The 15,657-nt window shown below is 61.5% G+C and overlaps 1 protein-coding gene across 1 annotated transcript in view; it reads right to left on the bottom strand.

Annotated features, from left to right (window-relative positions):
* Positions 1-7,467, bottom strand: part of PAPPA2 (pappalysin 2) — a 76,821-nt gene extending 69,354 nt beyond the window's left edge. The window contains exons 1-3 of the mRNA XM_032192267.1: positions 7,340-7,467; positions 4,973-5,133; positions 836-1,895 (exon numbers count right to left, since the gene is read on the bottom strand). Of these exons, the coding sequence (XP_032048158.1) occupies positions 836-1,895; positions 4,973-5,133; positions 7,340-7,467 (1,349 nt within the window). The remainder of the gene's footprint in view (positions 1-835; positions 1,896-4,972; positions 5,134-7,339) is intronic.
* Between the last annotated feature and the right edge of the window lie 8,190 nt (positions 7,468-15,657).

Here is a 15,657-nt window from a genome sequence, read left to right as displayed (position 1 = left end):
GGCTGCCACCAAAGAGACTTCCAGGGGTGGGGAAAAATCTGCTGGGGGTACTTGGGCAGAGGCATCGTGTGTGGCTCCATGGCTGGAGGGAAGCACTGGGAGAAAGGCTCCTCGTCCTCCCCCGGAGTGTGAGAAAAGCTTGAGAAGGAGGGAAGGGCCCCAGAGCCACTGCCCAGCCCTCAGGCACCTGCTTCCCTCTGCCCTGCGGTCCCCACCTGGGAGCTGGCAGAGATCAGAGGCTGGCTTGGGAAGAAAGAAGTATTTATGGCCACAGCCTACCTGCTTGCACAGCCTAGAGAGTAAAAGTGATGGAGAGAGGAGACCAAAGGAGCTACGCCTCCCTAAACCCTCCCTTGAACATGTGCTCCCTGGGGGCAGTGCTGCCCTCGGTGGGGATGGGCAGGGGGGGAGCCCCACGGCCACGGGGAACACGCAGCTCTCTCTGACACTGAGACAGAAATGACTTAAAAAAAAAAAAAAAAAAAAAAAAGGAAAAGCCATGTCTTTTTTTTTTTTTTTTTCCCCTGTCTCTGGCCAGAGAGCACATCTGGCAGCGCCACGAGTGCTGGAAGCCATCAGCGCCGGCACTTCAGAGGCTCCGGCAGCCTGCGCCGGGGGAGGAGGACGGTGCACAGAGCACACCGAGGGCAGCCCCCCCAGCACGGGGGGCATCCAGGGGCACCGCACCACACACGGATGCCCCATGGGCATCTTGCACCCGCACACACACCGGCGGCCAGACCCCACGCCACGAAGCTGCTGTGTCTGGCACAAGCACCGACCACGCGCGGGGCAGCTCCGGTGGCACCGCAGCCCCCAACCCCCCCACACCTACCGCTGGGGCGAGTCGGGGTCGAAGCAGGTCCTGCCCACGTCGGCAGCGTGCGGGTCGCAGCAGTCGCCATCGTCGAAGTCGTCCAGCATGTTGTTGCACTCCATGTGGCAGACGCCGTCGCGACGCTTCCAGGAGAAGCAGCGGCCGGGCCGGCGGCAGTCCCCACCGTCGTAGCCAGTCAGGGGGTGCTCGCACTCGGGGTCGCAGCGCTCGTTGCCCACCTTGCTGGGCTCGCAGCCCAGCAGCACGGCGCGGCGGCGCAGGGAGGAGTTGCGCACCTCCAGCAGGCTGAGCTGCCAGGAGATGTTGTAGGGACGGAAAGCGTCGCTCAGCGCCCGGTGCTGCCGCCAGACCTGCTCACGGCTCACCGTCGGCCGCCCGCCGCCGTCCTCGGCCAGGCTCACCACGCGGTACCGCACCGCCTTGGCCCCCCGCAGTGGCCAGTGCTGGTTGTAGTGGGAGACCAGCTCCACGTTGTCACATGCTGTCTGCCCGCAGGCCGGGGGACCCAGCGGGCGAAGGATGGGGGGCGCGGGGGGCAGCAGCGCCTGGCGCCGGGGGAAGGAGCCCTCGCGGAAAGGCGCCCAGCGCTGCTCCGGGGCGTCCAAGCCGGCGGCCAGCACCGGTGCCACCCCCAAAGCTGCCTCCTCCAGGAAGGGCCGCTGGAGCTGGGGCTGGGGCAGGGCTCTCTGCCACAGGGCCAGCCCGGCCAGGTGTCCCCGAAAAGCATGGGCGTCCCCCCAGGCATCCCCTCCCAGCAGCAGGGTGCGGCAGGAGGCCATGAAAGTGCTGTGCAGGGGTCCCCGCTGCCCACCAGCGCGGCCCACCCGCGCCCCATCCACGTATAGGGACATCCAGTGCCCGTCGTAGCTGGCAGCCAGGTGGGTCCAGGTGTCCGGGCGGTAGCGGTGGGACCCGGTCACCTCGGTGGCGGCGGTCGCCCGGTCGGTGCGGAGGGAGAAGAAGAAGCGGGCGTCCTTCTTGCCGCCCAGCCGCAGGGCGCGGATGCCCAGAGCCCAGCCCTTATCGCTGGCCGTGTGCGAGCAGTTGTCGAAGACGCCTGCAGAGGGGATGGGGATGGAAAGAAAGGAGAGGCGGTGAGGGCTGGAGCTCCACGAGCATCCTCGTGGCATCCCAGGGTCTCCTGCACCTGCTGGGATGCTCTGCTGAGGAGCTGTCAGAGAAGCTAAGCACCGGCAGCAGCAAGGATGCAAAATCTGCACCGCCGGGCTTCTGCTTGGGGGAGAAAGGGTGAGGGGAGGTTTTGGATGTGTTGGGAAAGATGCAGAAAAAAGCAGGTGGCCAGAGGCTGGGCAGCAGGCGCTGGTCACCGTTTGGGTGAGCCAGGAGGGGGCTACAGCCAGAGAGGCTGGATGGAGAAGGGAGGAAGAACACAGCCAGGAGGGGAGGAGAGGCCAAAGAGCATGGAAGGAGAGCGCATCTCACTGTGCACCCAAGCGCATCGCCAACCCGAGCTTTGGGCTGTGCATGACCCAGCAAGGGGCAATGGACCCGCTGCTTGAACAAAGTGGTTCTGGGCTCCTCCATCTCCGAGGCAGCTCAGTGTCCCGTCACCCAGACTCACTCCCTGTCTCCCTCCATCCTCTTGGGTTAATGGCTGTGGCGCTGCCATGGGTGCCTGGAAGCACCTGAGGCCACCACGGCTCTGGCAGCCATCTCCTGGTGGCTGCCACCACAGCTGGGACATCTGTGGAGTCGTCACCTGGGGCTGGTGAGCTCAGCATTGCTTCCGAGCCCCACCAGTGGCACCTTGGCATGGGGGCAGGGCTGGCCCCGTTTCCCAGCATGTTTTGACACTCTGGCTGTTGACAGGTCGGGTTTTTCAGAAGGCAAGAGCCAAGCACTTGAAGATGCCTTTCTCAGGCATGAAGCTGGGCTGCTTTGCTTTGAAAAAAATCTTGGCCCCATCCTGAATCTCCCTCCAGCCAGCAGCGATGGGCTGGAATTTGAACCATCTTGAAAATCCTGCAAGCAGGCAGAGCTTGAGCCCCCCGAGCCCTGTACCTCAGCATCCCACCCCAGAGCAAGGCTTCGGGATAAGCCCATCAACACCATCCCCTCCACCCCACTGAGCTCCCACCCCGATAAACCTCCCCAGGACGAGACAGAGCAAAGCCAAAAAGCAGGAGGCAGGAGAAGGAGCCTGGCAGCCGTGGGAAGGCGAAGCTGAGCGTGTTCGTGGACAGAGGGCTGGCTGGAAGGTGTTTGGACCTGGATCTCGTCTGGAGGATGGGGAAGGGGGAGCGGAACCTGGCCTGTGACGTTCATCAGTGATTAGAGCGATAACGCCGGGTTTTAAAACAAGGGCTGCTGGCAGCAGTGCAAAAAAGTGAAGAGAAGCAGCGCTGCTTGAGCACTGATACGTGAAAAAACTGGCTGCAAAAACGCCCCCCAAAGCATCAGGGTATAAGGCTGGAGAAGCTGAGACAGCCAAGAAATAATAAACCCCATTGGTTCTGCTGCAGCTTGCGATTGCAGAAAAGTTGTCAGGAAAAATGTTTGATGGAGAAGTGTCCAAAAAGGTGAGGTGCCCCACGTTGTAAGGAGCACGCTCACAGCACCTTCTCCATCGGGCCAGGTGCTCTGCTGCCCGCTCGGTACACCCAGGTCCCCAAGTGTCACCTCCTGGTCACCCCTGGGGACCAAGCAGCAACGGAGCTGCAGCCCCAGGAAGACACCTGGGAACAAGTCTGGGGATGCCTCTGGTGAGGGATCTTCCGACCCAACAAGACTGCCTCTGATCTGAGCAACACCAAATCCCAGCCGGGTGCAAGGTGGGAAAGCTTGGAGATGCTCAGCTCTGCCTCGCTCTCCTCCCACCTTCCCTCACATGTGCACAGGGGATCGGGAGCATCTCCAGCTCCTCCACGGCTGCAGGTGGCCCCAGGGTTGCAGGTGGCCCCAGGGCTCGGTCCCTGCAGGGCACAAGCCCTGGGCCAGCAGCTCTCTGTGTCACCTGCCTGCATCAAAGACGTCCCCGCCGCCCTGTCCCCGTCCCGGGCAGCCGGCCCCGCGTTCCCAGCTGCAGGGCGAGGGTGGGAAGCGGCGGGTGACTCAGAGAGCCGGAGGCTGACTCAAGCCTCCGGAGCTTGAGTGCGGAGCGGGAGATATTGGCTGCCCGAGCGGGTGCCAGTGGTCGCTGTGTAACAACTGGCCCACCCCCGGCAAGGAAAAAGAAAAAAAAAGAAAAAAAAAAAGAAAAAAAAAAAAGCCTTGATAAAAAGAAAAGAAAGGAAACTAGCTGGGAAAAGTTAAGCCTAACACCTGCGGGGCCGAGCTCCAGGTGCAAACAGCTGTGCTGCGGGTGCGGTGAGGCTGGGGGACGGGGATGCAGCCATCGCCCAGCAAAAGGGGAGGGAAATTTAAGCAACGCGCCCGGGGGAGGGTGGCAATTGGGAAGGGAGTTAGGGTAACGGGAGGGTTTCTCCACCCAGCCCTCCGATGCGGCTCGGCACGGGGCTGCAGCAGCCCCCCGGCTCTCCCGAGGGGCCGCCGTGTGCCGGTGCCCTCTGCCCGCAGCTCTCCATCCCCTGCCCGCTGGCTCGGCTGGGGATGCTGCGGGCTCGCTCCCAGCGCCAAGCGCCCCCCAAAGCCGAAGAAGGGAGCCCCGGGGGGGGGACACAGAGCCCGCAGCCTGCCGGGGGGGCACCGGGGAGCCCGGCCGGGAATGGGGCCGGGGCCGGGGCCGTGCGTGCGGCGCGGCTGCCACCGTGCGGCCGCAGGGTCCCGGGGCTCCGCCGGCGGGGAGGAGGAGGAGGAGGAGGAGGAGGAGGAGGAGGAGGAGGAGGAGGAGGAGAGGGGAGGTGGAGGAAGGAGCGGGGGGGCTCCGTGCCTCAGCCCCGGGGCGCGCAGGGGCCGAGCCCCGCAGCCCGGGCGCCCGTTTGGGGTCCCGCGACGGCGGGGGGCTTGGGACGGGGAGGGGACACTTTGGGGTCGGGGGAGCGGGGCGGGGACGTCACCTGCCGCAGGTGAGCAGCGCCCGGCGCTCGGCGGTGTCCCCGTTGCCGGGCAGCCCCCCCCTGCCCCCGGCCGGGTCCCTCCTCCCGTCTCGGGCCGGCCGAGCCCCCGGCGCCCCCGGACGCGCCCCCGCCGTGCCCCCGTCGGGCCGGGCGTTACCTGCGATGACGGCCGGGTTGCTCTGTCCTCCCTCCGCCTTCACCCACAGCTCCAGGGTGAAACGCTCCCGCGGCACCTCGGGCAGCGCCTCCGGCCTCGCCGCCAGCGTCTCCCGGCCTCCGGAGAAGTACAGGGCGGGCAGCGGCCGGGCCCGGGGGGGGCTCGGCACCTGCGGCGCCCGGCCCCGCGGCCTCCCCTCCGCCTCGCCCCGCTCCTCCTCGCCTCCACCCCCGGCTCCCCGCGGCCTCCGACCCCGCGGCCTCCCGGGGGCGGCGGCGCCGAGCACCCCCTGGGCGGCCCGGCCCGGGTACAGCCCGTAGGGGTGGTGCGGGGGGGAGGCCCGGCGGCTCGGAGCCTCCAAGCCGCAAAGCTCCGGGGGGCCGGGGAGGGGGGGCCGGGGCACCCCGCGGGCCAGGCTCAGCGCCGCCAGCAGCAGCAGCGCGGCCGGGGGAGCCCCGAGGCTCGGCATGGCCCCGGGGGACGGAGAGGGGCGCCGGGGGAGGCGGGGGGGGGGGGACGGGACCGGGGGTGGAGACCCCGGGGTTTTGGGGAGGGGGGGACGGTGGGGGGCGCTCAGGGGGGCGGCGGGCGGCAGCCGGGGCAGCGCCGGGGCATCCTCCCCGGGTCCCCGCCGCTGCCGCTGCCCCCAACTTTTCCCCGGCGCCGCTCTCCTCTGTCCGCTCCTGCGGGCCCGGGAGGAGGAGGAGGAGGAGGAGAAGAAGGAGGAGGAGGAGGAGGGGGAGGGCGAGGGCACCGCCGCGGGGACCCCCTGTGCCTGCGGCGGGGCCGGGGCTCCCGCTCTCGCCGCGCCGCCGCTGCCCGCCGGCACCGGGAGGGATGCGCCGGGCGCCCTTATCTAGAAAGCCCCGAGGCGCTCCGCTCCCCCCGCCGGGGAGGGGTTGGAGGGGGGGGCTGCCTTATTTAAAGATGATTATGTCCAATCTAATAAACCCCGAGCGACGCATCGCCCTCCCCTCCCTCCCTCCGCCCTCCCGGCCGCTGCACCCCGCCGGGACCTGCTCCCCGGCTCGGCACGGCTCGGCACGGCCCGGGGACGGGGACGGGGACGGGATGCGGAGCGGAGCCGGAGCCGCAGCAGGAGCAGGGGCAGCACCTGCGGACACAGCCCCGGCTGCCCCCGCCGCTCCCACGCTCCCCGCAGCCTTCCCCGTCCTCGCCTCTTCCTCCGCTCACCGCTCTCCAGCCTGGCAGTCCGGCGCGGGGCTCCTCCGCTTTTCTTTCTCTTTATTTATTAGGACCATTATTATTATTATTTCCTTCCCAAGTTGAACCGAGCCCGCGCTGCGCTCCGGTTCTGGCTCCGGCCGTGCCGTCGCCTCCATCCCGCTCCTCTCCTGGGGGTGGGCGAGAGGAGGGGGCACCCCCAGCCCCCCCCGAGGGCTGAGCCGGGGGGCTCCGTGTGGGAAATCCGCCCGGAGAGAGCCGCGGGGTGCCCCCGGCCGGCCTGCCCTTCTTTTTTTCCCTCCTTCTTGTTTTTCGGTGCTTTTTGTTTTTTTCTTTCTTTCCGTCTCCCTTCCCGAACAATGATCCCATCTGTTGGCCACGTGCAGCAAGGTGGGCTGGAGGCGCCTCGGCCAGGCGAGAGGGACAGAGCAAAGCCCCCCAGACCCACCTTGCATGGCCCCCACCCGGCTGGGGGGCACCCACACCACAAAGGGTGCCCCGAGCCCACGGGTGGGCACGGCAGCTCCCAGAGCTCCCCCCCAGAAACCCTCGTGCAAGCTCGTTAAGGCAGGTACACTCTGCAAGGCTTTTCTTTTCCTTCTTCTTATTTTATTTTTCTTTTTTTTTATTTCTCTCCAAAACACTATCTGTGGCGGTCAGTCCGAAGCAGGGTTGCCAGCGAGAGCTGGGAGGCCCCTTCCAGGGTACCGGCTTTCGAAGCAGCGAGGCAGGAGGGAAGGGATTTAAGAGCAAGCGGCAGGAGCTGGCTGCGGGGGGCTTGTTTTCTTCCCAAAGAGCTGGCAGGAGGGGGGCACAAAAAATAGTAGGGCTGGGAAAACCGGAGGGCCAAGAGGGGTGGCACGGAGAATCGCCGAGCCCCCGGGAAGCAGGGAGGGAGGTGCGAGCACAGGGAGAGGTAAGGGCATGGGGAGGACACACGTGGAGGGGAGAGGACACGTGTGGGGCATGCGAGGACATCAGAGCTGGAACAGGAGTCCCAGGAGATCCCAAGGAGCTGCCTGTCCTGGGGCGCAAGAGGGGTCCAGCACCCAGGGATGTGGGGAGGTTTGGGGCTCCCCAGGCAGCGCGGGGGCACTGGGCGAGATAACCCAGAGCTTGGCACGGCTGGGGCGGCCCCGACGGCGTGTTGTCCTGGGGCAAACGCCAGCAGGCGTTGCTTACAGTGCGTACTTGTTCAGGAATGAGCCGAGCTCCCGATAGCCCCGTCTACCAGGGCCTGATAACGGCGGATCCCGCGGGACGGCCCATTTTGAATGGCAGTGACCTGATGTTAAGCAGTTGTTCGTCATCTCGCCATGCACCCCGCTGTGCTACCCAGCCACCAGACCAGGAGCCTGCACCCCAAGGAGCCAGGAGAGCCCCAAATGTGTGTGCCCGCTCCCAAGGGATGGCCTGGTTGGGGTGGGTCCAGCACTGCAGAAACAAAACCTGAAACACAGAAATGTACCCGTGCAGGCTCTGCAGGAGGACAAGGTGGGCAGGAGCATCGTGGCAAAATCTCTGGGTGAAATCTCCCCAGGGTGACGGGGGTACGGAGCAGAGCCACCCCTGTTTTGCTTTGCCACCGTGAGCTGTTGCTGAGCTTCGTTGCCCCACTGCTTGCAGGTGGCAGAAGATGCTCCAGCCCCTGGCCTCCACCTGCCCCAGCCCGGCGGTGCCATGGAGCAATGCAGCCCCGTGGGCTCCCTCGGGGACATCCGAGGGGAGGACGTCTGCCGGAGGTCCCAGCTGGGTGCCAGCCCTGCCCGCAGCACCAGGAGAGAGATGCTTGCACCAGGAAGCCCGGTGCAGGAGGGGAGGGAGGAGAAGAGGCTGCAGGTCCCTGCTGGGTGCCCCCCAAGGTGGCACAGCTGGGGCAGGGGCAGGGCTGTGCCTGACCTGACGCTGCCCGTGCCGGGGGGAGGCGAGCAGCAGCGTTTCAGCAGGAGCTGGGGCTGAGCCCTGCCTTTCCCCACGCCTGTCAAGAGCCATCAGCGAAAGCCTTCCTCACCCTCTGCTCCTCTGTAGGAAACCACCGGAGAGCTCGATGTAGGAATAAAGACACGGGGAGAATCTGACTTTTTTGTTCACCGCAGGGCAGCCAGACCTTGTGGGCTGAGGCAGCAAGCCTGAGCAATCAAAGCGTCTGGGGGCACAGCCCGGCCTCCCCCCGGCCGCCGCATCTTTTCCCAAGCAGATTAGGAGCCCGTTCAGATGACCAGGACCCCTGAGGTCAGGCTCTGGCCTTGCACGCTGGAGGTTTGCTTGGGAACTCTCTGGGTTCCTGCCTCGGGCTGCTCTGCAGAGAAGCCCCCGTACACGGTTGGTGCCAATGCCAACAGCCCCAAAAATCCGGCTGTGAACCCCCCTGAGCCCCCTCTCCTGTGTGCCTCGTGGCCGAGCTCACACCTCTCGTAACAGGGCCAGGGGTAATGCTGCATGTGTCTGCCAGAGCCCTCCCGCAGGCTCACTGGATGGGATTCTCCAAAGTCTGATAGGAAGGCTGAGCTCCCGCAGCCCTCTCCGTGCCACTCACTCCCATGTGACGATATTTTCTCCAAGCTGGATTTGTCTAAAACCAGCTCAAGCATTTGAAAAGCGATGTACATGACCTCAGCTCCTTTGGACACAGAGCTGCAGAACAAGCTTTAAATAACAGCGAGGAGTAGCCCAGCAGGATCTGACTGCTCCCTCATCCTCGGGTCTGCGGCAGGGGTGCTGGGAGCCCCAGGCGAAACCAGTGAGCTTCGACGAGCCCCCAGTACGAACCACTTGCTCCCAGCCAGGAGGTGAGGATGCTGCAGACGTTGACATCTCTGCGGGGAATGTCTGCGCCCCGGCATTTTGCACATCACCAAGAACTTGCGGGTGCTAAATTAAGACCGTCGAGAGAACAGAGCACGACCTTTGCCAGATGGGGTGTCTCAGATATTGAAAATTATTCCAGCAGCTCCCACAGGGCAGGGACATAGCCGCCTTTACACCACGCAGCTCCTCCAGCGGGCATGAGGAAGCAAGGAGTGAGGCTGGGGCTGTCCCGCGGCTCTGCGGGCCGCTGTCTGTCGGGAGTTTCAGCCCCATTAAGTCAGGGGTTTATGAGTTTATTTCTGTGTCCCTGGCATCTGCTTAGGGGAAGAGATGGAAGAGGCAGGATGCTGTGGTCCCGGTGCCAGCAGCAGAGGCGTGCTCCTGGAGGACACCAGCTCACAGCCACCTGCAGGAGGAGCATCTTGATACAGACGGCACGGAGCAGAGCTTGCTTCCAAAATCCCTCCCTGCAGAGCCCCGGTCTGCTGGCAGGAGCTACAGGAGAGCACCAAGCTCACAGCAGGCAGGTCTCAGTGGGACAGGGACATGTCCTTGCTGCATCTCCAACCTCCCCGTGCCTGCACCAACATCTGCTCGCTGGTGCCCCTTGGATGTGCTGCCTGCACTATAGCATCTCTGCGTATTTTGGGTTGGGGCGGCTGTCCCTGCATGTCAGAGCAATCCCTTGTGCAAACAAGCCTCGCTGTCTCCAGACAGCTTTTGCTCTGCCCCCTGCATTTCTCTATGCATTTATATCTGGCACTCAGAGGTGCATCCTGACTGCTGCTCCAAAACACGCTGCCATCCTGGCTTCTTCTGGCCGAGTGCATCACGGCAAGGAAACGCCGTGCCGTGTCGTGGTTTCTGTTGGCTGGCAAAGCCCACATAAACCCTTGAGTCTCCTCTAACCTTCCAAGGTTAGGGTTTTCCCTTTTTCTCCCCTCAATTTATTTTTTTGCGGCTTCTTTTGGAGCTGCACAGATGGTCCCTGGGGTGCTGGGGGTTACTCAGAGGTGGGTGCCCACCCCGCAGGATTGTTCCCGTTCAAGAGGGAGGCGAGAGACTGTCTGCTGGCAGGTACTTCCCGGGAGGCCTGGGGGAAGCTCCAAGGATTCAGTGGGCCTTGGAGCATCGCCCAGCACAACCCCATCACCCAGCGACCACCTTGCTGTGTGCACCCATACCTCTGCTGGGGAATGTGGTGCTTTGTGGAGGACAAGTGGCAAAGCTCACACCTTGCCTTGCACCTTGGCACCTCCACCTTTGTGCGCAGGGGCAGGACAGGCAGAGCAGGGGGCGAGCTCATTGTGCACCCTCCATACCCATCGGTAACACAGGCCTGGAGGCTCCAGCTTCAGATCCATGCAGAAAAAGGGCAAATGTGGGCAACGTGCCTGTGGGGTTCACTTTCTGTGCATGGCAAGCTGCCCCGGCACGGCTTGGGGGGAGGCTGTTCTGGAGGCATCTCCAGAGGCATCCATCCCCTGCAGCCAGCAGCTGCGGTGGCAGAAGCTCATCGCCAGCCACCCGACCATGTTCTCGTGTCCCCTCCTGCCCCCCAGGCTCTGGTGTGGCCCCGTTGGCTCCCATTCACCCCCCCTGAGCTTTGGCAGGGCCACCCCAGCCAAGCCCCCCGAGGAGGACAGAGGATGGACGGTGATGCTCCCGGGCGCGTGGCGGCTCTGTGGGGACCACGGCACCCAAACCCCGGTGAGGACGCTGCGGTTCTTGGTCTCCCCCCAGTGACCAGACCACAAATAACAAAGCAGCAGGTCTTACCCGTGCGCTGGAGTTTTCCAGCCCGAGGAGCAGAGCTCCCAGAACAGGCGTATTGTTACCAGGTAATTATACTAATAATTATTTCCCCGAATCCTCCCAGAGAGAGAAGCCCTCTCACTGGCACGCCAGCTTGCTTTTGCATTTTAGGAAACAAGAACCGATTTCCCCACATGCACGAGCCCTCTAAATGTATATTTTCGTTCGTCAGGGAGCACTGACACCACGGAGGCAAATGGCCTGTCAACAGATTTACGGCAGGAAGTAAGTCACTGCCTCCGAGCCTGCGCTTTTAATGTAATTAAAGTCCTCTGTTTGGAATTCGGTGCTAATTAATATTCATGCTCTGTTCCCCATCTGCCATTCCCGCATTGCTGGTTCCTCCTGAGATTGATCAGAGGGTGATTAAGGCAACGAGCAGGCAGGGAAGGAGGGGGAGGCCAGCGGGACGAGGGCTGGGTAAAGGGAGCAGGATTGGCACCCAAGGGCCCGGCGGGGCTGGAGCTGGGGGAAACGATGGGAGGCAAAGCCCTGGGGTACCACAGGGCTTGGTCAGCCCTGGAGGAAGGTGAGAAGCATCTCTGGAGCCGGGCTGCAGAGGACAGACCAGCAGCTGGTGGTGTGAGGGAGGCTTAATGGAGACAGGAGCCTTGCTGGCTCCTGGGGCTTGTCTGGAGACACAGACCATGCGGTCCCCTTGCTCCAGGTGGGCACCGTGAGCGTGCCCCTCTGCCCGGCAGCTGCAAGCCAGCATCCCTGTTCCAGCCCCGTGTTGGGCTGAAACCAGGCACTCAGTCTCTACCACTTGGGGTGAGAAATATGTCCCTGTACTCTGGGCTGGGAGCATGGTGGGCACAGCCGTGCAGAGCACATGGGCTGCTGGGAGCAAGAGGAGACCAGGGAAGTGTGTGGGTGCTGGCTTTGCCCAACCCCATCGCCCCATCTCCAGGTGCTGGAGATGCTGGAGCAGAGCTTCCTCTGGACCTAAGGGCACCGCGCCTGCTGCAAAGCCTGCCGAAGACCCGTCCTGCTGCCAGGGCACAGCTGGGGTGGACGATGTCCTGGGCTGGTGGCCATAGCCCATGCTGGTCAGAGGGGTGCTGGAAGGCAAGGCTGTGCAGTCACCTCCCTTGGCAAAGGACGCTGCCCTTCTCCCTTGCCTTCTTCTTCTCCAGAAATGATGGCAGGGGGACATGGTGTGGCAGTCCCCAAGGGGCTGGAGGGATGCAGGCTTGCGGCTGAGTGTTGAGAGACACTGGTTGTGCTGCAGGTGTGTGGCCAGAGGGGTTTCTCAATTAACAAGGGGCACTTCAGACACCTTTTAGATCCTCAAAAGCAATCATAGGGCTTAATTTAGATGCGCCCCGCTTGGAGAGCTAAGTCCCGCTGGCATCTCCTGTTTACGTACGAACAATCAAAGTGATTTATTCATCTATCTAAAGCACAGTTGCTCTTTGACCGTCCATCCATTATGCTTATCTCCCTGTCCTAGTTAGGAGCTGAGCAATCCATCTTGCCTGCCCTAATGCACGCCAAACGACTCTGCACCCCGCGGGCTCCGCCGGGGCAGACGGTGCGGGCACGGCTCCCCGTGGCCCGAACCCAGCTGAGATGATGCCGGCCCGAGCTGGATGCCCACCATCCCGGAGGAATAGGATTCAGGATCTGAGGATGGGCTTGAAGCCGTCTGCAGCTGTAACCGGGACTGGGTTTGGCCAGGGGCTCACGGTGGCACGCGATGGGCAGCTCGGAGGAACTCACCCATGGGGACCCCACGCATGCGTGAGGAACGCACGTGCATGGAGGAGCCGCGCCGCCCCGTTTAACCCGGGCTTCTTCTTTCTCCTCATTGAATTGCAAAAGCGGCGTGGTGCTGGAGCGGTGTGTTCTCATCCATTATTGAAAGAACAGGCTGCTCCGGGGCCACACCAGCACACGGGAGAGGCAGCCCCTTGATCCATCTCGCCCCAGAGGAGAGGAAAGTGGGATGCTCAGAAAGCACCGTGCCACCTCTCTTGTCACCTCCTGCTGGGGGCAAGTGGCTGAGACAGGCTGAAGGTGCCTGGAGGCCCCCTGCTTGCACCAGGCAGGTGCCCAGAAGGAGAAATGGGGCCCCTGCGCCCCTTCCCCATCCTGGGCTCAATAGGAACTGGTGTGGGACACAAGCGTGGTCCCATCAAGAGCTTTTTCAAGGGGTTTCTGCTCTGGGCAGCATTAAGGGTACTCTTTAAGGGTTCCTTAAGGGCCGTTGCCAAAATTCCCCATCCCCTGATGAAGCGCAGGACATTACAGCTTTCCAAAGAGGTTCAGGAAGGCTGCTTGGGTACAGGCAAAGCAAATGTCATCCCTCTGGCCTTTCTTGGAAATAGCTGACCCAATGTGGCTGAAATTTTCCAGAGTTCAGGCTGAGGCAAACCTCTGGCAGATGATTTCTGCCTAAACGGTTGTGCCTTGGGCACTGTTCTAAGCAATGGGAAACACAGCCTTATAATGGGAGGTATTGGGTAACCTCAGCAACAAGCAGCATTATCTGCCCTGCCTACAATAAAATAATTAATTCTCATTAAGTTGCCCTTTGAAGAGTGCTTCCAGACTGAAAGAAAAAAAAAAAAAAAAAAAAGACAAGAAGAAAGCAATGGAATTAGCCAGCCCCCTCCGGACTTGGATCACTCCAGATCTGCACAGCAGCATCTGGCAGAGTGCGGGGAGGTGTGAAGTGCTGAGCCTGGGAGAGCTCCAGGCTCACCGACAAGCAGAGAGGGGTTTTGGCCACGGCTGCCTCTGAGCAGGATCACCCATGGCAGAGTGATTTCAGGGGAAGCTCCCGGAGGAGAGGCAGGGGGTGGCACAAGGAGGGCACTGACCCTAGTGAAGAACACCGTCCTGAGAGGGGGCAGCAAACCATGATGAGGTGAGGCAGTCAAGAGCAGACCCAGGAAGAGCTTCAGTCCCAAATCACACTCGGCCATTTACGAGTTTTGGAGTGGTTTGATTGATTTTTCTTTTTCTGTCTTTCCCCCTGTGCAGCTTTGAATTTGTGCAAGAGACAGGCAGAAACAATGCTGGGGGAAAAGAAAACCTCTTCTTGCAGCACCCGAGGCCCCCTTTTCATCTGTGTGATGTAGGCAAGCGATGCTCCTGCACCAGAATCCTCTGTAGCACTGGTGAACAGGGTTTGCTGCCAGTCTGCAAGCAGAAGCAAACAAAATTTTAATGGGGACAGAGGCACCAAGCCCCACTGCCATCAGCACAGGGCTGCCAGCAGGGCAGTTGCCACATCCCAGCTCTTTATTGATTCTGCTCCCCTTTTCTTTCCCCTTCTCAACTCTTTCTGAGCCCTGACCTGCTGTCTTCTGGGAATTGCTGGCTGGGTTGTGAGAAAGGATCTCCCCGCTTTGGCAAATTTAGCTTGGTTTGGTGTCAGACGGCTGTGTCCGCAAGCTGCGGTGACTTGGTAGCCGGTGCAAGCCTGGTGGCACTCGCCACTTGCTCGGAAAGGAGCCCACCAGCCAAAAAGGTGCTTTTGTGCAGTGGAACTGTTTGCACAGAGCTGGAGTCGAGCAATGAAATATTCATAGGACACTAAAGCAGTGGGCTCACTGGCTGCCTTCTTATGGGAATTCAATAATACTGGAGACAGCCTTAATTCAATATTCAGAAAGCCTCTTTCTCTCTCCATCTCCCGGCTGTCTCTTTGGGTTCAGAGATCTTTTCGGAAACCTCCTTTCTGCACGCTGGATCCATTAGCAGAGAGTGGCAGAGAGGAGGAACGGGGGGAGAAGGAGGGGAAAGGCAAGGATGGGGACTGCATGAGGGACCTCTGGGTCTCCGAGCTACCTCGTGGTGCTTTGCTGGATGGCCAGGGCCAGCCCTTCCTAAAAGCATGTCTGCGTTGGCTTTGGGGCCAGACCCAAACCTGTGCTCAGGGCTGAGCCAGGAAAGTCCTCCAGGGGCTGTTAACACATCAGTGGGGTGCTCGGGGTGCCCTGAGCCGTGAATTTTTGGGGGCTGGGAACATGTCCTTGGTAGGCAGGGCTAACCACATGCCCTGTCCTGCTGCCCACGGGGACAGAGGTGGATCTGTGAGCTGAAAGGAGAAGACAAGCCGGGACCGACCACCTGCAGGGCAGCACAGAGCAGCAACAGGCTTGTCACCTCTAGCTCAGGGCTGTGATGCCCTGTGTGTTGCAGCGAAGGGGAGGTATAGAAGAGCAGCAGCTTTCCAAGCACTTAGGGCTGGGTTTTTAAGTTTTTTTTTTTTTTTTTTTTTTTTTTTTTTTTTTTTTTTTTTTCCCTCATAGGGTCCTTCCCAGAGAGCATTTAAAATTAAATGATTTACTCCACGATGCACTGGTTATTTGGTTTCTTCTGGCATCTCCCTGTCACGAACGCCCTCAAGAAGATCGATTTCGACCTTCAGAAAACCTCGCTATTAGCATTTGATCTTGTCAACCTCTTTTTATAGTGGCTCTCAAAGCTCAGCAGCAGCAGCTCGATGGCTATCTGCCACGCACGCAGATGCCAGCTGGCGGGGACAGCGCCTTGTCCCCCTGCTGGAGACTGGCACAGCACCACCCATACAAAGGGTGCACAGAAACTGGGGGAGAAATGGGAGGGTAGGGGGCTGAGCACGGCTCCAAGCTGCTGCCCACCCCCAAGACATGGTGGGAGCACTCTGGGGAAACAAGAGATGTACATGCTGCTTCACTTTCCACTGGAAAGAATATATAAAAGGAATAAAATAAATAAAATAAAGCCTTTTTTGTCCCTTACTCTGGCATCTCCAGGCCTGACCTTGATCAAGCAAATGCATTGAAGATGCTCTTTCCCCCTGTTGATATTTTATAGATTCTTGTTCTGGCTGTGTTTGGGTTTTACTCTATTTTTTTAAGTCTTTCTGGCAAATCGTCAGTCCC

Source organism: Aythya fuligula, chromosome 8 (genome assembly GCF_009819795.1).
Source record: "Aythya fuligula isolate bAytFul2 chromosome 8, bAytFul2.pri, whole genome shotgun sequence".
NCBI lineage: Eukaryota > Metazoa > Chordata > Aves > Anseriformes > Anatidae > Aythya > Aythya fuligula.
This window is presented reverse-complemented; position numbering and strand designations above follow the sequence as displayed.